At 42.6% G+C, this 25,761-nt stretch overlaps 1 protein-coding gene across 1 annotated transcript in view; it reads left to right on the top strand.

The window, feature by feature from the left end:
• LOC124719759 (ankyrin-3-like) overlaps positions 1-22,624 on the top strand; it is a 116,315-nt gene extending 93,691 nt beyond the window's left edge. The window contains exons 4-5 of the mRNA XM_047244958.1: positions 9,044-9,193; positions 22,138-22,624. Of these exons, the coding sequence (XP_047100914.1) occupies positions 9,044-9,193; positions 22,138-22,624 (637 nt within the window). The remainder of the gene's footprint in view (positions 1-9,043; positions 9,194-22,137) is intronic.
• The last annotated feature ends 3,137 nt before the right edge of the window (positions 22,625-25,761 follow it).

Raw genomic sequence — 25,761 nt, 5'->3', positions numbered from 1 at the left:
AATACATGTACCGGAACAGTCTACATCTGCACTGTGGGCCAGCCACTGCACACAGCAGGACCAACCCCCAATATACAGCCACACAGTGAGCACAGCGGCTGTGGCCGGACCCTCGTCACAGCTGTGCAGACCACAGGTGCCCACTCAACCCCCGTCTCTGGCATGTCGGGAGTTCTGTCACTACATAAGCATATCTTTAAACAAATTAGAGGAGGGTGGCGTTAGCGAAGTGTTATGGCGAAAAAAATCGAATTTTAGTTTCTAAAAAGCAGAGATGGCAATGGTTAACAGTAAACTTATTGTTTTAATCGATGTCAACATCTTTCTTTGTATTATGTTCATTCAGTGTGGTAGTAGGGGGATTGTTTCCTAAGCTAAAATTCTTTTCCAAAGTTTCTGTATATATTAATGTAGTGGATGGAGTTTCTAGTTTCATTGTTGGTTATATATCTCCCAAATTAATCTTGAAGGAAATGGATGTGGAAATAGGTTGCCGGTGCATTGCTATATGACATGAACATAAATTTATGGACTTTACCAGCTGCAAAAGTGAAAGGTAGAGTCTGCAGAAAGTGAAGCATGTAAGACTGGAAAGATAACCTCCACATAAGACTATGAACATCACTTCATGTGGAATTGATGTTTGAATATACATTACATCAACAAGAACTGAAGTATCAGGAAGGGAAAACGAAACTAAATGATAATTCACAGGTTGAGACAGTATGTGACATTATATGAGTCATTGAAATATCCAATCAAATTTACACAGAACTTAGTGGCATGAACCGATTTATAATTTGGCATTGCAACCACACTTACCTGGACACGTGCGTTGGTCCTGTTGGGAAGAACATTCTAAAGTCATTATACCCTCTCTTGAGGCAAAGTGGCCCATAACCATTGCAATTCGTCCTTGATATCACGGCTACTACGACTGCAATGGATTGACACCCGACATGATCCTACTTGTTAGATCTGGATGTCTTTCGGGACATGGGGGTATTCCAACGTCATGCAGACAATTCATGCAGATACATCCCATGTGTGGGTGAGCATTTTCCTGTTGATTGTTGATGTCACAACACTGTTGCAAGAGAGGCAGCAAATAGGGACACGGGATGTCAGTGGCGTACCATTGTGCTGACAGTGTCCTCAGTCAGTATGACTCTTGAGCTGAGGTCATACCCAGTGGTTCCACACACCATGACACCAGAAGTAACACTGCTGCACGTCTCCAGAAAACAGGAAGAATGCGACCTCTACCAAGGTCGCCGCCATAGTGCCTGACGATGCTCATCTGGGCCAGTACAAGATGTGATTCATTGCTGTAATGCCAGTTGTCTATGCATTATATTCACAGCACCACCCCAGTAGTAGCCTTTTCTGTGTTGCTAGTAATGACAGCTACACATGGCTCAATAATTCCATAGTCCATCTGCTAGTAGTCTCTGACACCAATGCAGCGATGAGGAAGACATGCTCATGGCCTTAGGGACTGTGAACAAAACAATACATTACTGCGATTGGTTGGTCCAATAACAAAAGTGTTAAGGAAGGTGACCACGAGTGTATCTAAGAAGATTAGAAAAATGAGTGAAATATAAGTGATACCCTTTGATCGGTTGCAATGCTGTCTCGAGGCAGTAAAATATTGCCGGACATGATAGCGTGGCAAATCTGGCTGCAAACATAGAGAGACCTTAGATACTTCTGTTAGTACAGGGTGGAGCAAATTAAAGTGGCTTGGGAGGTTGGATAGGTTTGCACTTGAATATATGCATATAGCCACACCCTGTGACATGCACGCCATGTGACTCACCACGTGATCCACATCAGTTCAGATTGTAGTGCGGGCTGTGCCATTGTGAGTGGAGCAGAGCAAAGGGGGCGATGGTACTCTCAGTGGAGCAGCAGGTGTTCGCTGTGAAAAGTTATGTGAGAACTAAGTCATGGAAACGGTGTGGTCAGTTGTTTTCTGCAAAATTTAGTGGTGTTAAAGTGTGAGCAACGAGTCCCATGCAACGCTTAATCCGAAAGTGCTGTCAAACAGGATCTGTTTTGAACCAGTAAAAAAAGATGCCTAAACTCCCCTGCACACCACAAAACATGGCTGCAGTGCGCCAGAAAATGTTTCAGAGACCTACCAAATCAATCCAATACCTGTCACAAGAGACCATGATATCACACTGATTATGCAGACCTGCATATTCAGGGTGGTCCATTGACTGACTGGGCCAAATATCTCACAAAATAAGCGTCAAATGAAAAAAACTTGTCTAGCTTGAAGGGGGAAACCAGATGGCGCTATGGTTGGTCCGCTAGATGGCTGTGCCATAGGTCAAACGGATATCAACTGCGTTTTTTTAAATAGGAACCCCCATTTTTTTTTACATATTCGTGTAGTACGTAAAGCAATATGAACGTTTTAGTTAGGCCACTTTTCTCGCTTTGTAATAGATGGCGCTGTAATGGTCACAGAGATATGGCTCACAATTTTAGACGAACAGTTCGCAACAGGTAGTATTTTAAATTGAAATACAGAACGTAAGTACATTTAAACATTTTATTGCGGTTGCTCCAATGCGATACATGTACGTTTGTGAACTTGTCATTTCTGAAAACGTATGCTGTTACAGCATGATTACCTGTAAATACCACATTAATGCAATAAATGCTCAAAATGATGTCCGTCAACCTCAATGCATTTGACAATACGTGTAACGACATTCCTCTCAACAGCGAGTAGTTCGCCTTCCATAATGTTTGCACATGCATTGACAATGCGCTGACACATGTTGTCAGGCATTTTCGGTGGATCAAGATGGCAAATATCCATCAACTTTCCCCACAAAGAAATCCGGGGACGTCAGATCCGGTGAACGTGCGGGCCATGGTATGGTGCTTCGACGATCAATCCACCTGTCATGAAATATGCTATTCAATACCGCTTCAACCGTACGCGAGCTATGTGCCGGACATTCATATTGTTGGAAGTACATCGCCATTCTGTCATGCAGTGAAACATCTTGTAGTATCATGCTGTAATTTCTCTTGTGCCCAATGGCAGAACTATACACGACGTTCAAAGTCGTCGCCATGCAATTCCTGGTGGACAGAAATATGGAACGGGTGCAATCGATGTTGATGTAGCATTCTCAACACCGACGTTTTTGAGATTCCCGATTCCCGCGCAATTGGCCTGCTACTGATTTGCGGATAAGCCGCGACAGCAGCTAAAACACCTATTTGGGCATCGTCATTTGTTGCAGGTCGTGGTTGACGTTTCACGTATGGATGAATACTTTCCTTAAATAACATAGGCTAACTATCCGGCGAACGGTCCGGACACTTGGATAATTTCGTCCAGGATACCGAGCAGCATTCATAGCACACTCCCATTTGGCATTTTGATCACAATAGCCATATGTCAACAAGATATCGACCATTTCCGCAATTCGTAAACGGTCCATTTTAACATGGGTAATGCATGAGAAGCAAATACCGTCCGCACTGGCGAAATGTTACGTGATACCACGTACTTGTACATTTGTGACTATTACAGCGCCATCTATCACAAAACGAAAAAAGTGGTCCACCTAAAACATTGATATTTCTTTACATACTACACTAATATATCATAAAAAATGTGGGTTCCTATTTAACGGGCCAACTATAGCGCCATCTGGTTTCCCCAGTTCAAGCTAGACGAGTGTCTCTCTTTGTAGTGTTTTCGTTTGATGCTTACTTCGTGAGATATTTGGCCTGGTCACTATCAATGGACCACCCTGTATATCCGTATCTCATGTCTGTTGGCCATGCATTAAAACCACCAGATGTTCCTAAGCACCTCCACATTTGTGAATGTCCATTCACTGAGATAACAATGAATGGCTTGGACATGTATCTTTTCTTTATGTCTGATGGAGACTAATTTCAGCTGAGTCGTTACGTCAAGTAACAGAATCACAGGTCTTGGGTAGCAGAGAGTCAGCAGAACTTCCACGAAACACCTTTGCACGATCATAAGGTTGGATTTTGGTGTGCAATGCCTGCACACAGCATTACTGGTTTCACCATCTTCAATCAGCTGCCAACATTTGGGAGCTATTTGTGGCAGCATTAATGGAGGAGGGAAAGGTGTTCAGTTACTTCCAAGGAGATGGAGCAACTGGTCATACAGCAAGCCGAATCTTTGATCACAGATACACAATTTCATGATTCACAGTTGTTAGCCTAGGTCAGCCTGGTTGGGGCCCTACCTGGCCATCTTTGTCACCTGATCTGTCAGTGTGTTATTACACTGCACGAGAGCCCTCAAGAGCAGAGGCAGTCACAACAACCCTCACAGTCATCAAGAACTGCAGCAGAACACTCCAGATGAGACTGCAGCAGTTCAAGCATCCAACCTTCGATCCGCCTTCAACAACCTACCGACCAGGGCCTAAAAGCATCAAGAGATGAGTGGTGCTCATTTTCAACAGCTGCTATAGTCATCTTAGTGCTGCATTTACTTTCCTCTGTTGTATTGCTTTGTACTATAGAACCCTAATCTCTGGCTGCTTTTATTTGATCCCACCTTCTAATAAATTGCGTGTGTATGTGCGTCCACCTTAGACTACTGTATATGGAAAGAGCAAAGCTATACAAGGCAGTAAGATAGTAACCTTTCTCTCTGAGTCAGAAAATATAATGTAATCTTTTGTAACTGCAGTACAAGTATTTGTATTAGTGTTAATTAGTTAATTAGTAACAACTGTCAGAGGTAACGTAGGTAACAGTAGTAGTTGTAGCTTCTAGAGGAAATTCATGGTGATGTAGTATTAATAGAGGCTTTCAATAGCTGTAAGAGTTATATTGTTTATTACTGCAATTACAGTATCAGTTCTCATTGTAGTGTTAATAGCAATATGTAAAATGAAATAGGAAAGTTAGGTAAGATGATTTGAAATAACGAATGCCACTATGTAGAGCACCACATCGATATCCATATAAATGTTGGAGCATACTAGTAGACAGAAGTAAGGACAGTGAAAATCTTATACTTTACGCATACCATATTATAATGTTCAAAATAAGAAAGAAATAAGAGAAAAACAAGCTTGACATATTTGAGGTACATAGTAGTTTCCCGAGAGCATGGCAGAGGATGTCTTGAGGTGGTATTGTGTACCAAAACCAGTAACCAGTAGGCTAAATGAAAACTGCTACTAAGGACTAAAACATAAACACTCATCAGCCAGAACATTATAATCACCTATGTAATACCTGATATGTCCACCTTAGCAATGGATAGCAGCAGTGACACATCATGGTCTGGAAGGGAATTGGCACCACACTGCCCACACAAGGCACTTAATTCCCAATAATTCCTCACCGGGAGAATGAGCTCTTATGCCACGTTGAGGCACATCCCAGATGTGTTCGATCGCATTCCCATCTGGTGAGTTGTGGGACCAGCACATTAATTGAAACTCGCCACTCTGTTCCTCGAAATACTCCATCACCTCCATTCCATGTGATATGGTGCATTACCTTGTTGAAAAACGCCACTGCTATCGTGAAACATGATCCTCATGAAGAGGAGTATATGGTCTGAAACAAGTGTATATTACTTGTTGGCCATCATGGTGCCTTGAACAATCTCTACTGGACCTATGAATGTCAAGGTGAATTTCCCTAGAGCACAATGGAACCAGCGCCAGTTTGTCTCTGTCCCACAGCATAGGTGCCCAGGAGCTGCTAATGGTCAAGTGCCCATTTCAGTTATAGTTGCTGATGTCATGGTGTTAACATTGTCAAATGTATGGGTTGCCAGCTGCAGGGGAACACTGTTAGGAGTCTTGAGGGCACTGTGTGTTCAGACACACTTGTAGCCTGCACTGTCTGTCGCGTTCTACCAGTCTGCCCAGCCTACAACATTCGAGATATGTAATGAGGGACAGCCACCCAACCCCATGACGTCTGGACATAGTTTCGCCTTGGTTTCGCCACATGTCGAAGGCACTCACCATAGCGCTCCTCGAACACTCAACAAGTCGTGCATTCCGAAATGCTCGTGATGAGCGTTCAGGTCATCATAAAATTCCCTCCTTCAAACTGGGACATACAGCATACCTTCCCCATCTACAGATGGACAGTACATTTGCTGATCCTACATCGACTGCGCATGCGTCTGACTAGCAGTCATTCCTCGTGAAGTGACGCTGCTATTGCCAGTACACGTTTAATCGATGATAGGCAGGTGATCATAATGTTCTGGCTAATGAGTCGGTCATTTATAAATTGCAATGATCGCTGTTCCACCCGAGAGGGTATTGAGAAAATCACATAAATAAATAAATATACTAATAAATGAATCTCTGAACCAAAGTGCAGGGTAACACATTGCTGATAAAAGACCATTATTTGGTCTCAGATGGTAGGCATAGTTGTACAGGGGTCACTGTGAGCCCAGTATGCAATATGGCATTCTTCCCTTGTCTTGACCAGACGTGATAGACTGTAACCTTGACAACAATAATGCCTGCCCTCGTGGTCATGTGCAACTCAACACTGCTACATTGTAACATCTAAATGCCCCAAAATCTTATTGCTACACAATTAGACCAGCCACGCAACTGGAGATCAAGAGTGGAGCAGCTTCCAAATTATGTCAGCTGCAGATAACGCATGCGTAGAAAGTGTCTCTGTATCCTTCACAAGTATCACACAACGTCTGACACTGACACGGGCATTATATAAACGTGCTGTGGTGTCCGGTCTACCAGTCATAGAGAACTGAAACCCTGATCAGTTACACTGCAGCTGATGGCGTGTTTGTGTAAGAAGCCAGAATGACATCTCACCGCATTATGCATTCATTACCGCTTATCCGGTATGATTCAATTTATCTATTTCTTTCTATTCACCATGAGAGGGCAAAATTCACTTAAACATCTGAAAATTCGGTAACTGTCTTCTATCGTACCTCATTAAAACAGTGTACACAGACATGCAGGTCGACCCCAGTTTTCGGCGCGGCATTCGCCTCACCCAGTGGTGACCCGCGGTGCAGCCGCCAGGCTGTCTGCCGTTCACCCAGGGGGCGACGCGACGCCTGGGGCGGCTGGCCACTGAGGCTGTCGTCATCGTGGCCCCAGGGCGGAACTGGAGCCATTCCCCATATGCTATCGCGTCACGAGAGCGTTGCGTTCCCTGTGTTGTTTTGGGCCATCAATAATGTTCGGAAGCGACATCCCACAAACTAACAACCTTGCACAACATCATATCACTGGCTTAATTCATCCCCTTCTTGATTTATATCCCATTTCTTCGTGTTCTGGGTTTATTTTCGTATCATTATGACAGTCAACAGCGACGAAAGAGCCCAAAGAGATTTTTAGATACCTGTCTCCAGTTTCTTCCCCCTATAGTCCGATTCCTGACTCCTAAGCGGAAGGATGTCAAAAATTTTAAAAAAAATCGACTTTTCGAAAATGTGTCTGTTTTGTAGAGTACATCTTTCTGAATAGTTTGATGTATAAAACATATATATTTCAGTGATTTTAAGGCACGCTATTTGGTCCTACGTGTACCAAGATGAGGCGCCAGACCACAGACGTCTGCTGTCATACATACGTGTATTTCGCTGTGTAGAATTCGAATGTTTATATTTGCGCCAGAGATGGTCATACGTGTAACAAAGGACTATTGACACAGAAGATATGTCTTGATGGCGGCACTCAAACCCCAATGAAAGCTTTAATGAATGTGCATGGAAAATATTGCCAAAAACCAATTTTTGTGTGGAAGAGATGCACTTGCTGTTGATGTTTATGATGCAGTTACATGTTTTAATGATGGTGTGCAAAGCCGGATATATATTTTAAAGAAAATGGGAATTAAGGGCAAAGTGAACTGCATCAAAGCTTTGTATGCGATAAACAGAGAGCGTGTAGTGAAAGGACGTAAATCGTTTTTGGAAGTGATAATTTCGGAAAGAGTGAATGATAAGAATGTGGAAAAGACGAAAACTGATTTACAAAATGGAAAAAAAAAACTCTTTATGGTGCTGGACAGTTCTAAAAGATGCCAAATGCAGCCAGAAACTTTAATGGCCATTTTCTGCAAAACACAAATTTCTGTTCTCAGGTACATGTAACATCCAAAATAAATATCCCATTCCTTTTCCAACGTGGTATCGTTAAACACAAACTCCTTAATGCAAAACTCTAGAATTTTCCATCTCTATTAAAAACTGTGGTAATGTTTGAGATAATTAACTACAAAATTTGAGTTTTTTCTAAACATTAAGTTTAAAATGTAACAGGTCATTCATTTTCTTGAAAATTAAATAAATTCTAGAATTTCATACACCTTTATGTATGGATTGTATGCTGTGCAAAATTCATCGAAGAATCTCTCTTACTTATGAAGAAAAGTGTACCTATAGCAAAAAATGCAGCCAATAGTAAGTGAAAAAATTATAAAATTTCACATGTAAAAAAAATTATTTCGTTATGTTTTTGAACTTCCACTGCTATGATTGTGAATCCTGGTCATGCTGACAAAAATTCTCTGAATTTATTTGTAAAAATATAGACAGTAGAATTTAGTATCTTGTGGTGCCTCTTCTGCTCCAAGTCAGTCCGTTTGACGTCCAACCCCCTTAACATACGAGCTACAAACACCATCTCATGACGGTAGTACCACATTAAGTGCATTTAAGGGTTACTGTCATTCAAATTACTTTGTGATTTACGCTGTTGTCTATTGAAATTATGTTGACCAATGGGTGTTGTAACCACAGTTGTTGAACTTTGTACACATCTTATATTTATACTTCATTTTGTACCAAATAGTGTGTAATATGCTAGGCTACAGGTATGAGAAAATGAGGAGAAGTAAGATGTATGAATACCTGAATGCTGTCATTCGTCTTACGTGGGCCACTACTGTCGTTGGCAGTGTGTGGACAGTACCTCAGCCATACAGTCTGTGGTAATCTGACCACTGGACTCGATGTGACAACCGTTTTTGAGGCAGTGTTCCTTCTGTGCAGCACGCCAAGCGCTGGAGACAGCAGGACCGGCCCCTCCTCGCAGCCGCACAGTGGCCACAGCGACGACGGCCGGAGCCCAGCCACAGCTGCGCCCCCCACCACTCCCCAGACGACTCCCCAGCCTGATGACGTCGCCATCTCTCTCCTACGGTAAGTTGAGTCACTTTACGTGTAGCCTGGCCACAATCACAGAGCGACATGTTGGGCTGTTAGCCAAGTCATAAAGTCAAGAAATCGAATGTCGCTATTTTACGTTTTTGACGAAGCAGAAGTTGTAGGTCTCGTATAAAGATTTTTCTTTCATTAATTGTGACGTTTGACGAGGCAAGGATATAAGGGGATCTATACAACCTTCTACAGGTTTGTTGCATGACTCGTTTTCAGCTCCTAACACAGCTGATTTGTGTAAGATAACCCTAAATATTTCCCCAAAAATAACGACTATGCTGGTGTGTTGGGAGAAATTTCAGTTTTCAGCGAAAACTCTGTCTAGTAATCTCGCAGAAATCCTTAAGATATTCTGGTAATACATTAAGCACACTAGTGGAAAGAAGCAGTCAATAACCTTCACTGTGTCATAACGATGGTGAAGTCACTGGTGACAGTGCCACTAAAGCAGTTATTATACATAGTTTTCCGAAACGCCTTGACCAAATAAGAAGAAATAAATATTCCTGAATTCCTATCAAGAATAACTTCAAAGTGAGAAACAGGGAAGCAGATATCCTCGGTGTAGCATAGTAGCTTAAATCACTTAATAAAGGCAGGGCCTCCGATCCAGATTGTATGTCTGTCAGGTTCCTATCAGAATATGCTGTCACAAACATTCCATGTTTAGCAATTACATACATCAGCTCGCTCACAGAAAGATCCGCACCTAAAGTCTGGAATATTGTTCTTTTCACACCAATACACAAAAAGGGAAATACGAGTAATCCGCTGAATTACACCCGACAACCCAAGATAAATTATTGTTGTTGAATAAGAGACAAGACATGGAAATTGAAAAATATTTCTGCATAAAAAACTAATATAAAAAGAGGAGACAGCTTGCTTAAAAGCGACAGAGAAACATCAGCATGAGGAAATAAACTATTAAGAGCAGGAAATGAAACGTATTAAGACAATACTCGATAACTGAGTGAAAAGTTTGTTGAGAGTGAGTTAAGAAAACCAGCCTGGAGAGCAGATCGTGTGTAACATGGTAGTAATGTGAATAACAATGTACGGGGCGAAAAGAGCCAAGGCTTCCTTTTTTCTTCGGCATCAGACGGCTGTGGTGACTAGTAAGAGGTCCTACATAAATATAGGCTTTGGAAGACTAAAGGCGAGAACAGCTTTAAACAAAAATAGTTTACAGTCATAAATACACAGATTTAAAAGAATCACAAAACCAAAAACTTGTTAATATAGAACAGTGAAACGTCGGGAATACATTTGCCAGGGTAACATATTTAACTGATTAACATTGCAGGATCGCAAGTTAATATAAGTGCGAGATAAACGACTAGAAACGTGAAATGCTGGTGCACTGGCAAAAGGTCGAATGCAGGCATGCAAAAATGTATGGATTGTGTTGCTCAAGTATCAGATATCAGTATTTGAAATGGAGTTCGATGCCTGATGCAGCTGGTTGGTCAGTACAGGAACGGTTAATGCTGTAGGTGAATGATGCTGGAGTTACTGTATGATGATATCCCATATCTGCTCGACTGGAAACAGACCTGATGATTGAGAATGCCAAGAGACTTATCAACACTGTATAGAGCATGTTGGGTTACAAGAGTGGTAAGTGAGCGAGCGTTATCCTGCTGAAAAACTCCCCCTGGAATGCTGTTCGTTAATGGCAGCAGAACGGGTCGAATCACCAGATTGAAACAGACACGGTGTGTGGGATAACCATGAGAATGTTCCTGCTGTCATACGAAATCGCACCACAGACCATAACTCCAGGTGTAGGTCCAGTGTGTTAACACACAGAAAGGCTGGTTGTAGGCCCCCAGCTGGCCTAATCAAAACATGGCCAATACCGGCAGCGAGGCTGGTGGTTTGGAATCAGTGAAACGCATGCTACAGGGCATCTGGTTCGGAGCTGTCTTTAAAGTAACCGATTTGTAATATTTCATTGTGTTACTTGGTGACACCTGCTGCTCAAACTGCTGCTGGAGATGTATTGCAATGCGCTAGAGTAATACGAAGAACACAATGGTATTCCCTCTCAGTAGTTCCACGTGGCCGTATGGAACCCAGTCTTCTTGCAACCGAATATTCTTGTAATCACCTCTCCCAGCAGGCATGTATAGTGGCTACTCTACTGTGAAATATTTCTGCATCACGGAAGGAACAACCAGCATCTCGTAGCCTCATTACAGACTTCGTTTAATCCCTATGAGATGTTGATAAATGCGTCTTTGCCCTCTCAAAGACATTTTTGTCCTACATCAAGTCACTGCGTCCAATCTCAAAATGTAAGTAACGCTCGAGCCCGTTACAGTGTATAATTAAAGCAGGCTTCATTTGCTCCCTCACTGTGGTGCTACTAGCGCCACTCTTAAGCGACGTGACTGCCGCGAAAAGTCATCATCATTCAGATGTAGAAACACGCCTACCAACTTTCGTTTATGTCGCACTGCTTTTTCTTGGTGCTGCAATCCTTCATTGTATGTACTATTTCGAAAGTAAAAGACTTTGTTAACAATGATACCAAAATCTCAAAAAGTTCTTGAACGACTTACTTCACATTTTTATACGATACTCTAATTAACGTTGGGACAGTGTTTGCTTTTATATACCAATGGCTTAGGAGTGCGTCATTTACTAGTGATCAAAATTTTTAGTGTCCCAGTTTTCAACACAGCCACTGCTTAACCTCTGAACAAAAATTAACAGCAGTGTCCGCAGAAGACGTCCAGCATAAGAAGTCGCCATTTTCCTGACAAAGGCTTTGTCAAATAGGGTGGAGGAACGACAGAGCTTCAGGGCATTCCCTTGCCCTTGGGGTGGGAAACTGACCTTAAAAGGGAGAAGAGTCAGTAATGATCAATGACGCGAGGATGAAGAAGATAATGCAATCGAATAAATTAAAACCATATAACGTGTATCCATAGGACATACGTCGTTAACAGGGAAACTGTCTTGAAGCAATCTGCATTGAGAAAAGATTCCGGACAAGTTACCCTTTTGGATCTCTGGGAGTGGACTACCAATGTCGAAGTGACCATGAAAACGAGACGGAATAATTTACAAAGGGATAACCTTCTACGACTGGGAGCTTTAAATTCAGAAGTTTGATCGTAATTGGAAAGCTTAGGGGTCTAAATACGGAGGTGCAAAGGCCCCATTCTAGATACGGTGGGGGTCATTGATGTGAAACAGAAGAAGGCTAAGGATTTGTCATAATACACATTGGGGTAATATCAACAGCAACAGAACATTGTGTCACGGGTGTAGGAATCGTTATGTATAAGAAGTAGGAGAGAGAGAGTGGGCTACTGGGAACAGCTCTATGCCAGAGTTTTTCTCACCAGATTCGAAATCAAACGAACGCCGACAACGATAGTCAGATACACATGGCAACGACACAAGGAAAAGGAGAAAAGAGAGGAAATATGGAACTGAAATGCAGTTGCAGGGGAAAGAAAAGAAGAAAGGGTCATGGGGTATACGGGCTTGGCATAGGGATGAGACAGGTGAAAGTCTAATTGATTTCTGCAATCAAATTCAGATGGTAATAACGAATACTCTGTTCAGCAATCATGTGAGGAAGAAAGAAACTTCGAATTGACCCAGAGACACTAGAAGATTCCAGCTGGATTACATCATAGTCAGACAGAGATTCCGAAATCAGATATTGGAATGTAAGGCATTCCCAGATGTAAACATAGATTTAATAATTATGAAGAGTAGAGAGAGGTTTAAGAGAGCCGATCAGAAGAATCAGTGTAGAAGGATGTAGCATACTGCAGTACCGAGAAATGAAACTTAAAGTTTACCAACGATGTGGATATTGCGGTAAGGAATGTCACAGTGGGCTGTTCAGTTGAAGAGGAGAGGACATCTCTAGAACGTAAAATCACAGACGGTGGACAGACGAACACAGATAAAGGGAAGCTAACTTCGAAGAAATATTCAGTAAGAAAATAAAATACAACTGATCGATGAAAGAAGAAAGTATAAAAATATTCAGAGAAAGACAGGAAGACAGCTACATTCACTAATGTGGCAACAGTCGTGGGATACCTCCTAATATCATGTCAGACCTCCTTGTGCCCAGCCTACTGCAACAACTCGACATGGCGGCGAACCAAGAAGTTGTTGGAAGTCCCCTGTACAAATAATATGCCATGCTGCCCCTATAGCCACCCACAACTGCTAAAGTGTTGCTGGTCCAGGATTTTGTACAGGAACTGACCTGTCGATTATATCCCACAAATGATCGATGAAATTCATATTGAACGATCCAGGTGGCCAAATCATTTACTCGAGTGGTCTACAATCTTCCCCAGGCGAGTGGTGAACAGTTTTGGCCCACTTACATGATGTCGTTATTTGAGAGCATGAAGTCCACAAATGGCTGAAAATGGTCTGCAAGTAGCTAAACATAACCGTCTGCATTCAATGATAGGCTCAGTTGTACCAGAGGACCCCGCCCATTCCATGTTAACAAAGCCCACGCCGTTATGGAGTCAACACCATTTTGCACAGTGCCTTGTTGGCAACTTGGGTCTGTAGCTTCGTGCGGTCAACGCCACACTCTAACACTACCATCAGCTCTCACCAACTCAATCCGAGACTTACCTCACCAAGCCACGCTTTTTCAGTCGTGTAGGATTCAACCAATATGGTCATGAGACCAGGAGCTGCAGGTGACAACATACTGTTAGTAAATGCACTTGCATTGGTCATCTTTTGCCGCAGCCTACTGACGCCAAATTTAGCCGCACTTCCGAACAGATACGCTGATAGTACCTTCTACATTGATTTCTGCGGTTATTTGACGCAGTGTTGCTTGTCTCTTGCACTGACCAACCTATGTACAAGCCGCTGCTTTAGGTCGCTATCTGAAGGCTGTCAGCCACAGCATTAACCGTGGTGACAGGTAATGCCTGAAATTTTGTATTCTAGGCACACTCTTGACACTGTGGATCTTGGAATACTGGATTCCCTAACGATTTCCTAAATGTATGGTCTCATGCGTCTAGCTTCAACTACCGTTCGGTGTGAAAAATCTGTTAATTCTCGCTGTGTGGGCACATGGCCACAATCACGTCGGAAACTTGTCACATGAATCACCTGATTACATACGATAGCTCCGCCAATGCACTGCCCTTTAATATCTTGTGTACACGATACTACCGCTATCTTCTTATGTGCACATCACTTTTGCACAACTTGTCACCTCGATGTAAGTCATTTAGGAATAACATAAGTACCATGTTCTAGGTATCCAAGGCTAAATAACTGCAGAAAACATAAGACAAAACTTTAAACAAACAGTCGTAGGAAGGACTGACACACAATATAGAAAAGTCAAAACAATAATTACCATGGGAATTCCATTCCCAACGTCAGAAGAGAGAGCAGATAAATGGAAACATTACATTGACAGCCTCTATGAAGGAGGAACTTTTCTGTGTTGGCGTGGAAGATATAGAGGATGTACTGTTAGAGGCAATATTTAAAAGAACTCTGGTCGATTTGATAACAAATAAAGCTAAAAGGATACATAAAATTTAATCATGACTACTGAGTTCATAGGGGAAAGTGGCATCCCAACGACTATCCAAGTTCGAGTGTAGAGTCTATGAGACTGGCAATGTACCATCACACTTTCAGAAAAAAATCATCCACGTATTTCCAAAGGTAACAAGGGCAGATAATTGTGAAAACAACAGCACAATCGTCTTTGGAACTCATACATCCGAGCTGCTGATGAGAATGATATAAATAAGAATGGAACAGAAAATTGAGAAACTGTCAGATGACGGTCAGTTTGGCTTTAGGAGAGGTAAAGGCGCCAGAGAGGCAGTTCGAAAGTTGTACTTGATAATGGAAGCAAGTCTGACGAAAAGTCAAAATACAGTCAAAAGTTTTTTTCCCTAGAAAAAGCCTTAGACAATATAAAATTCTGCAGGATCTTCGAAAGTCTTACATAAATATAAGTAAGTTACAGGGAAATACAGGTAGGTTACAATATGTACAAGAACGAAGAGGGAAGACTACGGGAAAATAAAGAACAAAGTGCTCAGATTAAAAGTGTGCAACACAGGATGCAGTCGTTTCCCCTACTATTCAATCTATTCATCGAAGAAGCTATGATGGAAATATAATAAAGGTTCAAGTGTGGGATTCAGATTAACAGTGAAAGGATGCCAAAGAAAAAATTTGTTGACGGCATTGCTGTTATCAGAGAAAGTGAAGAATTGCGGGATTTGTTGAATTGAATGGAGAGTCTGATGAGTAAGGAATATTAATTGAGAATGAACCACTGAAATAAATTTCTAATGAGAAGTAGCAGATATTGGAATTTTGTACATTTAAATTGGTGGTCATGATGTAGACGATATCAAGGAATTCTAGAAGCAAAATAACCCATGGTATACAAAACAAGAAGGACATAAAAAGCATACTAGCAAAGGCAAAATTGGTACAACTAGCCAACATAAATCTACTACTATGAAACAGAGGTCATAATTTGAGGAAGCAATTTATGAGAATCTATGTTTAGAGAACTACTTTGTATGATAATGAATCGTAGACAGTGGCAAAACAACGTGACTGAGGAGACTACGAGCGTCTGAGATGTGGTGCTAGAGAAAAGTGTTGAAAATTAGGTGGACATGTTGGATATGGAATGAGGGGATACTTTGCAGAATTAGTGACATGGGGAAAGACTGACAAGACGAAGGGGATGTAAAAACTGAAGAGAAAGACAGATTGGCCTACATCCAGCAGTTAATTGAGCATGTAGTGTGTAACTGCTATTTTGAGATGAAGGTTGGTGCAAGAGAGGAATTCATGGCAGGCCACATCAAACCAATTAGATAACTTCTGGCTAAAACAATTTCATTTGACAGATTAATAGAATTTATTTGTACTTAATTGTCTTTAGTTCACAAAGAAAGTTTTACATGTTATTCCTGAGGCTACAACACACATTTTGTAACATCAAAATGTACGTGTTGCTGTAACTTGCAAATAACATGGCCCATTTCTCAGTAGACATTCAGTTACGTTGACAGTTTCTGGACACTCATTAGTGAACATTAATAAGGGATGTGTCAAAGTTCATCTCTATGAAGGCTTTGACTCTGCAGAGGAAACTTTCAGTAATGGGTCTGAACTTCAGTGGAAAAATTAGAACCCATCCTTCCTCAACGTTGGACTCTTCAATCTGCAGCGAAGTCAGCTTCTACTCATCCCAAAGCAGTTACAATGGATTCAGCTCGGAATTCATGGCAGAATAGTACATTCATGGAATGTTGTTGTCCACAAACTCTCACGTGACAGATAATGATTTATTACAAGGAGCACTGTCTTGCTAATACACACAATGATACTGTATTGTATGCAGTACATTAAGCTGGAAAACGTGATTCATATACTGTCGAATTTAGTGTTCTCTTAAGCTCAATAGGGAAATAATGACATAGCCATGGATATACCCCATAATGTAACGCCATCTCCTCACTCCTTCACTTTTGGCATTACACAAAATGGCAGGTAATAGTCATCAACCAAAGACAGAACCTTCCATCGGACTGCCACAGGTGGTTCATCTGTGTGGACCATTCGTTTCCACTCATCCATCGTCCAGAGGCGTCACGCTTTACACCAAAGTGTTGCTTAGCTCTGACTGCAGATATGTGTGGCTCATTGGGGGGGGGGACTACTCGACCATTTTACCCCCTTCTTTTTACCTCCCTGTGCACAGTGGTTGTTCTGGCTGCAGTGCTTCATGCGATTTTTTACAACGACCCTCCATGAAGCTCCATGGTACCTATTGGTCGGTACATGGATCCGCCTCTTCTACCTTTTGCTATAGTTGTTCGTTTGCATTTCAACTTCACAAGGGCTACTGTGCAAGGGTCAAAATATTACTGGTACATTTGTTACTCAGGCCCACATTCGAAATTACTGAACCTCCCTGATGGACCCATTCTGCTAATTCTGGTTCTCTGCTGACAACACATGTGTCTCTGCCACCTTTTATACTGGCGGATCGTCCTTTAATCACATTTGTTGGTCAGTCACACATTAGATAGAGGTGTTTAGATAGTTTTGATCCTATTTTGTAGCTTGTCCCCAATGTTATTCAACCTGTATATTGAGCAAGTGGTACAGGAAACAAAAGAAATATTTGGAGTAGGAATTAAAAGAAATAAAAAGATTGACATCTGCTGATGACATTGTAATTCTGTCAGGGACGGAAAATGACCTACAAGAACAGTTGAACAGAATGGACAGTGTCTTGAAAAGAGGATATAACATGAACATCAACAAAAGCAAAACGAGGATAATGGAATAGAGCCAAGTTAAATTAGTTCATGCTGAGGGAATTACATTACGAAATGAAACGCTTAAAGTAGTAAATGAATTTTGCTATTTGGGGAGCAAAATAACTGATGTACAAAACAGAGATGATATAAACTGTAGAGTGGCAATCACAAGGAAAGAGTTTCTGAAGAAGAGAAATTTGATAACGGCGAGTACAGATTTAAGTGTCAGGAGGTCGTTTCTGAAAGTATTTGTATGCAGTGTAGCCATGAATGGAAGTGAAACTTGTGCGATAAATAGTCTACAGAAGAAGGGAATAGAAGCTTTCGAAATGTGGTGCTACAGAACACTGCAGAGGATTAGGTGGGTAGATAATATAACTGATGAGAAAGTACCGAACAGAATTGGGGAGAAGAGGAATTTGTGACACAACTTGAAGCAGGGATCGGTTGCTAGGACATGTTCTGAGGAATCAAGGATAACAAATATAGTACTGGATTGCAGTGTGGAGGCTAAAAATCGTAGTCAGAGACCAAGAAATGAATACACAGAACAGATTCAGAAGGATGTAGTTTGCAGTGGTTACTTGGAGACAAAGAAACTTGCACACAGTAGAGTAGCATGGAGAGTTGCATCAAAGCTGTCTCTGGACTGAAGACCGCAAGAACCTCAAAAGTTTATGTAAATGCTGTCAGGTCTTTAGTGTGTTCACGCCGTCAAGATCCAGATTGCCTAGTAATTTGAATCGTATGAAAAGCGCATGAAGTTCGATGTACACTGGTGTCCAAAATTAAAGCAACAAACTGAAATTTTGCGAGGTTGCGTTTATTTTGCCATAAAAAGTACAAACAGATGATAGTGAAGTAGGAAAAAATGTTAAGAACAAAGAACATAAACAACTACAATATTCTAAAAGGTAGAAAAAAATGTTCTTCGTGTTTTCCAACTTAACAGATTTGCAGACACAATCCAACAACTGGATAATGTGCTCAGCACAGGCTCTGACCACCTCTGGCTCATACAACCCTGACATCGACAGGGCAAGCTGTGAATGATGTCATCAATCTCACGTGGAGGCAATAACTCCATTCCTCCTGCAGAGCTACTCTCAAGTCTTATGGAATTGTTAATGGATGCTTGTGTGATGCAACCCATCTCACTACTACATATATTTTGTATGCGTACTACAAACAATTTACAGTATGACAATGCTAATTTATAAAATAAAATTCATGGAAAACTATATACAGCATAATAAAATTTTATACAGTCTTTGTTTCACATGTCATTCTTCCAGAAGTCCACATATGCCCTCGCTACTTTGCTGCACGCCATCAGGTCTTGGGCCGTGCACGCTCTTGGATGGTTTAGTAACGGACACTGAAGCAGGTGGTTCATCGTCTGGATGTTCCCACACGGACACAAAGCACTTTCACTAATTCCCCACTTGTGCAGAATTCTGTTACATCTGGCCATTCCTGAACATAGCCTGTTCAGGGTTTTCCATCTCTCCCACACAAGTTCCGCACCTGATGGCAGCACTTGCTCAGAATCGTGTGCATATTCTTGTTGTTCCTGCCACAGTCTTTTTCTAGAAGTTATTGGTGAACCTGTGAGCGGTTCAGGTCAGTGGAGAAAACTACTTCTTGACGTAAGGCGTTTTGGTACCATTTGGTATCCATGGAGCAGATGACGTTGATTTTGAACCTGTTCTATTCGTTCAATTCTACTCTGTATTGAATGTCGGACATGTGGCGGAGCAATTCCTGACAAGCAGTATAGGTGTTCTACTCTTGTTGGCTTAAGACATCCAGTAATATGTCTACACATCTGGTTCAGGACAGTGTCCAGCGTGCAAACTCAGCAGCAGAGTAACAGAGCGCCATGGGGGTGGTGCAGAAAACTTTTGGATTAGCTCGACATTTTGATGTTGTTAGCTTGCCAAGTAAGTTATTCCGTGATTGGATTTCTGCCCTGCTCTTCTCAATGTGCCACTTGAATGACAGTGTCCTATCAAGAGTAACTCCCAAGTACACTGGGAGAGGGCAGTGTGTTAATCTTGTGCCATTCCATCAAACATTCAGTCCTTGTTTCGCCTCTCTGTTGTTAAGATGGAATAGGCAAGTCTGGGTGCTACTTGGATTGGGTTTCAACTGATTTTCATTGTAATAGTTGGTGAGATTTTCCAGGTTCTCAGTTAGTATTTCCTCAATATCCTTGTAGTTTTATGCCTGAGCTGCTATTGCCCTATCATCAGCATAAATGAATGATCTTGACCAGGGACTAATAGGCTGCTCATTTGTATAAATATTGAATAACATGGGGGCAAGAACACTGCCCTGGGGGAGCCCATCTTTTTGTAGTCTCCATCTGCTCTTGTTACCTTGGAACTCAACAAAATATCTTCTGTTAAATAGAACTGATTTGAGTACAGCAGTCAACTGAGGGCTTTTTGTTGTTTTTTTCACTTTTGCAATGAGATTTCTGAGGTTGATGGTATCATATGCTTCCATAAAATCTATAAACACCATCCCTGTAGTAAGTCTTTTCTCAAACCCATCTCCAATATAGTGGGTTAGGCTGAGAGCTTGACTGGTACAAGATTTGCCAGGCTGAAATCCTGCTTACTCTTTTATTAGGGTGCCCTCAGTAAGCTCTTTGAATCTGCTTAGTCTCAAACAGTTTGTGTGTTGTGCACAACAGAGAGATTGGATTTTCTGGATCCTTACCAGGCTTAAGAATTGCAGTTATTTTTGCCTTTCTCTATATTTCAGGAATTCGTCCAGTTGCCCAACAGCAGTTCATAAACTCCAACAGCCACAATTTAGAGCGAACACCAAGATGTGTCATTTGTTCATTTTCAATATCATCTAGGCCTGCGGCCTTACCAGTCTTTAAACTTTTGATTGCTTCTTTCAGTTCTGATATTGTAAATGTATGATCGAGTGTATCATTATTTTCTTCTTGGAAAGCATTTAGTCTACTCGTATGCCCTTTCTTCAGTCTGTGTTTCGCTTTACCGTTTTTCTGCAGTTGGGAGGCTATTTGGTTTGCAATACTGCCAGCAAAGCCTGGTGTACCTGCAGGTATACCATCTAATTTTTGAGCAGTCTCTACGCTTTCCGACTACTGTGAGTCATGTTAATGCTTTCTACAGTGTATTAGCACTTCTGTCTTCTATTTTCAATCATTGTTGTTATGACTTCTTCGCCTGCCTCCATTGTTTATGGGGAGAATGGGTTGGCGTCATAAAGACCACAATACGTTTCGTATTTCTCTTTTGTCTCTTCGCTGTAGCCTTGAATGTACGATTTTCTACATCCTCTCGTGTACTCTGCCGTGCACAGTATTTTAAAGCTTTAACAAACTCACTGAAGTTTTCTGGTAGTGGTGTGTATCCGCGATATGCTGTATGGGATTCAAATTGGGAGATCGAACTCAGCACCCCAGGTGTGCAATATCTTCCATTTCCAAGAAAACGTCAATCAGCTGATCTCTATGGGGCATACCTCTATCATCCATCAATACGAAGTGGTAGGCCACAGCACCTCGCAACGACGGCATATGAGGTTCCAAGATCTCGCCACGATACCTGACCGGAGTTAAGCCTTGCCAATTCACCCATACAATGTTATAAAGAGGTGTTCAGGTAGTCCACGTAATCGCTGAGGACACCATTAAGGAACCTCCCTGATATCAGTCTCTTTTGCACGACATTTGGGTCACGAAATTCTGTTACACGTTCCCTCCATATGAAAATCCGTCGAGAATCACTCTCCAGACCATTTTGGGACTCACGTGTGAAGATAACATTGGCCCACTGTTGGGCCATTTGGTGGGATGTTGACGACTTCACTCTACACATTTCTTTCTGTGAAGTGTCAGAGGTACATAAACCACGGGCCCCTGACAATAAGTGGCACTCTGGTGAGATCTTCTGTATAACGTTTGCCTAGATACAACACATCCACTGCATCCTGCGAGGTGAGGTGCCAGTTGCCGTGCAGTAGTAAGGCAGTACCGTGATGCCCTTTCAACGAAATAATGGTCCTCCCTTTCTCGTATCACATGTGGTCTGCCCTCATATTCGAGATACAGTTTCTGTCTCTACGAACAGTCGCCACATCTGAGAAACAACAGTGCGATTCACATTAAGCCATCGGGCCACTTCAGGTTGTGACTGTCCTCCTCCCATTCTTCCTATGGCCCTCCACTGCGGAGAGCCTGGAATGCGTCTTCTCTGTACCATACAGCACCATCTGTGTCTACAGCGATTGCAGATGTGGAAGTACCTAGCAACCACTACCCCATTGCTAGCTGCACTGACTTCGTCGTGGGCATGGTTGTCTATTGACTGGAATGCTAACTTCCGTGTAGAACATGGTTGTGCGAGACATCTGTTGACAGTTTGCATGATTACATCGTGAATTGGACACAGGACGGAAAATCGCAGTTAGAAGCTTTAATTTTGGACACTAGTGCATTGCGGTAACTTTCTTGACCTTTAGGGACTCATCACAGTTCTTTTGCTGCCGTAGTGTTTCGTCCTCGGGCATGTGTGTTTGGAGCAATTTGTAAGTATTCTCCTTTTGTTGCAGGGATTTTTCTGGAGAAGAGAAGGGCAAGATACTGATTGCGGCAGCTAAGGAGGGGTCAGTGAGCAAGGTGCGAACGTTGCTGGTAGTGGGGGCGGACGTGGAGGCGATGGACGAGAACCAGCAGAACTCGCTGCACTGGGCAGCAGCCAAGGGACACGTGGAGGTGGCGAGGCGTCTGCTGGAGGATGGAGCTAATGTAAACGCCAGGGACCGCTGGCAGAACACGCCTCTGCATCAGGCTGCATGGAATGGCCACGCACCCGTGGTGCAGCTGCTGGCAGCATCCTCTGCCGACCGCAACGTCAGGGATCACACAGGGAACACGCCACTGCACGATGCGGCACGGCGTGGCCACCCAGACGCGGCGACTGCACTACTTGAGGCAGGGGCCGACAGAGAAGTCACGAATAACAATGGGGACACGCCGCTGGACCTAGCCAAGCGGAACAACCACCAGCGCCTCGTAGACATCCTAGAATCAAGCTAAATATAGTGCAAACAACTCTGGAGTAAAATAAAAAGGGCCTTCTATGTGACCTTTGTTACTTATAAAATAAATAATACAGAAAAGTTTATCCCGCAGCCTTGCTTTTCCACCCATATTTAAATAGTACATACAACGACTCAAGTACCATTACACCAAGAGTGCTTATAGACTACTATAAGTTCAAAGAGGGACTCTCCTTTTCCTGAAAATTCAAAACAAACTGAATAATTCTCGATTACTAACGAACACGTTTTCTACAATATTTTTTTAATGAAAAATACTTTTTAGGTGCATGTTTGGTGCTATGTGGAACTTATATAAAACTTTTATGTATTTCCTTGTATCCAGATTGCTGACACATAAGCTCTGTACTTAAAATACATCTTCATTTCAGATCTTTCACTGAATTTACTTCTGTACCTATTGAGCTGACTGTCCAGAAACTTGTGTCTGCAGTTAAAAAGTGGTATTATTACCAGTACCTACAACACATTTGTTCCGATTCCAGACTGAATTTTGTTGTATCCTGTCTAGTTGTTGAGTATGGGGTGCCTAGGAAATCTCCTTCTCGGATCGCTAGACAACAGTTCAAGCAAATCATATTAGAGAGTTTTATCATGAAATGAATCAATGACAATACTTAACTCTGACAATAACACAGAAGTGTTGCAAACAAAGGGCGACATGCAAGAAAGAAATCTCTTCAGTATACACAATTCCTAAGTCACTGGTCTTGATGTGACTAATCTCTGCTGTAGAAATGGCCGCGACAAGTTATGAATGGCGCTCATGTTCTCTTCCCCTGAAGGCCGCAGTTGTCACGTTGTCGTCCTAGACAGAGGTCAGTCAGCGTGCTATTGGGTGACGTCTTCTCCACAGCCCTGTCTGCTCTATCGTTCCCGACCGGCGTGCCGGTGCTCGACTGTACGCCATAACATTCCTCCCCCCAAAACGACGGACCGTCGTCGTATAAGGAGCGCGACAACGGGAGAGAAGGCAGGAGCGTGGATGCAGCGGTGGACTGGAAACTGTGGTTGCAGCGGACGTCAGGCTTCCAGTTGTAGCCCGCCATCTGACCTGCACTCAGCTGCAAACGTCCCCCGGAAAACGCACAGAAGGGCACGCATCCAACTCCTGAGACCCATAACCAGATGGAGAAGCCGCAAGCTGCTCCAGCGTTGGCGGGTCCAGCTCCTTGGGTAAGACGAGAGGAGGAGGCGACGCCTCCGTCTCCACGGGGTCGTCCTGTGGTGTCGTGACGACACTCTTTGACAGCTGTTGTGGCCACACGTCCTCAGGATCTGTGAATCTGGGCGAAGAGATACACAAGTATCACTGTGCACATTACAGTGGCGAATTTGATCCTGATGTCGGCACTGCAATCCGTCTGGACCTGAAATGAGATACACGCAAGCACCAAGTCGACGAACGATCTCGCCTCGCACCCATCGTCTGTGTCCATACTCCGACGCCGGATATTGAGGATGGCAGAGCTGGTGCAGCAGTGTCCGCCAGCGATGGTCCATCTTGTGGTTGCGAACGATAGGAGGTGAGAAACCGTTGCTATAAGCGTATACCACAAGCAACCAAAAAGATCCCACAAAATCTATGTGCACACGTTGCCATGGTGATTGCGACTTAGGCCAAGAAGAGAATTTTTATGGTGGAGCGGACCGAATTTCCCCACATGCATGACGCTGTTCTATTTGGCTGTCCATACCCTCCCGAGTACAGTCTCGACGCGCTGTTTCGTAATCATCCCCCAGTGTCAGTCCACTATCATTTTGAACAAGAATCACCCCTCGCTTATAGCGAGGCTATGCCGACGTGCAAAGTATTGGCGCGCTACGGAGTTCTTAATGCTATACTATGAGCGAGGCAAAATTGTGCGAATGTAGTTTAGCAGAATCTCCAAATCTGAATCAGCTTCTGTGGCCTGTGCAATTTTCCTGTTGTTCAGAGGCAACGGTTGAAGCAATTCAGAATCCTGACCATCGATGTGACAACAAAATGCTGCAGAAGCGTCAAAGTCTGTGTCAGGGTCCATCGTAAGACGTGAAAGTACGTCCGCATTACCATGTTCATCTGTCAAAAGATTTACAATCTCGTACTGATATTGAGACAACAACAAAGCCCATCATTGCAATTTTTGGCCAGTAGGTACAACGACTGCAAAGGCTTGTGATACGTTACTAAGTAGAATTTCATGCCATACAAATAGTGGTGGAATTTGGTTACACCATGCACAATAGCCGGTGCCCCTCTCTCTATTCGTGAATAATTACACTGAGCTTTGGAAAACACTTTTGATGCGAATGCAACAGGCCTGTCTTTATCACCAAATCTATGTGAAAGAACTGCACCGAGTCCATAAGAGGAAGCGTCAACTGGTAATACAGTTGATTTGTCAGGATCAAAGTCAACTAAGCATCGATCACTGAGCAACGCATCTTAAAGTTCTCGAAAAGCTACTTGGCACTTATCTGTTGAAACAAAGGAGAGATTCTTGCGACGCAAGCAGTCGAATAGAGCCCCAATTTCTGCAGCATTCGGTATTAACAGAGAATAATAGTTCATTTTCCCTAAAACTGACTGCAATTCTGTGACATTGCGAGGAACTGGCAGGTCTCGTATGACTAACAAATGCTGCTGAAGAGGATGTAAACCTTGACTGTAACTCATGTTTAAAAAAGAATCACACTTGTCCAGTCTACACTTTAGTCCTGCATCAGGTAACACACAAAGCACGCAAATTTGCAGTGTGTTCTTCAGGTGTACGATCTGCTACAACAATATCGTCTAAATAGTTTGAACAGTTTGGCACTTGAGCAGTCAGCTGTTCCTAATAACAATGGAAAACATCATGTGTGGAAGCACTGCCATTAGGCAAACGCAAATATTTAAACAAGCCCAAATGAGTATTCACTATACACACTTTTCGAGATTCTTCATCGAGCGTTACTTGAAGACGAGCATCACACAAATCAACGTTTGAAGAGTAGCGACCAGCGCCTAATCTGTCAAAGAGATCCTCTGAGCGAGGTAAGGAGTAAGTATGAATCACAGTTTGTGGGCTGCCCATGCACTTGAAGTCGAAGCAGAGGCGAATGCGACCTGAAAGTTTGGAAGAAAAACCA

This window comes from Schistocerca piceifrons, chromosome 11 (genome assembly GCF_021461385.2).
Source record: "Schistocerca piceifrons isolate TAMUIC-IGC-003096 chromosome 11, iqSchPice1.1, whole genome shotgun sequence".
Classification (NCBI taxonomy): Eukaryota; Metazoa; Arthropoda; class Insecta; order Orthoptera; family Acrididae; genus Schistocerca; species Schistocerca piceifrons.
The sequence above is the reverse complement of the archived record's forward strand: the minus strand, read 5'-3'. Positions and strand labels throughout refer to the sequence as shown.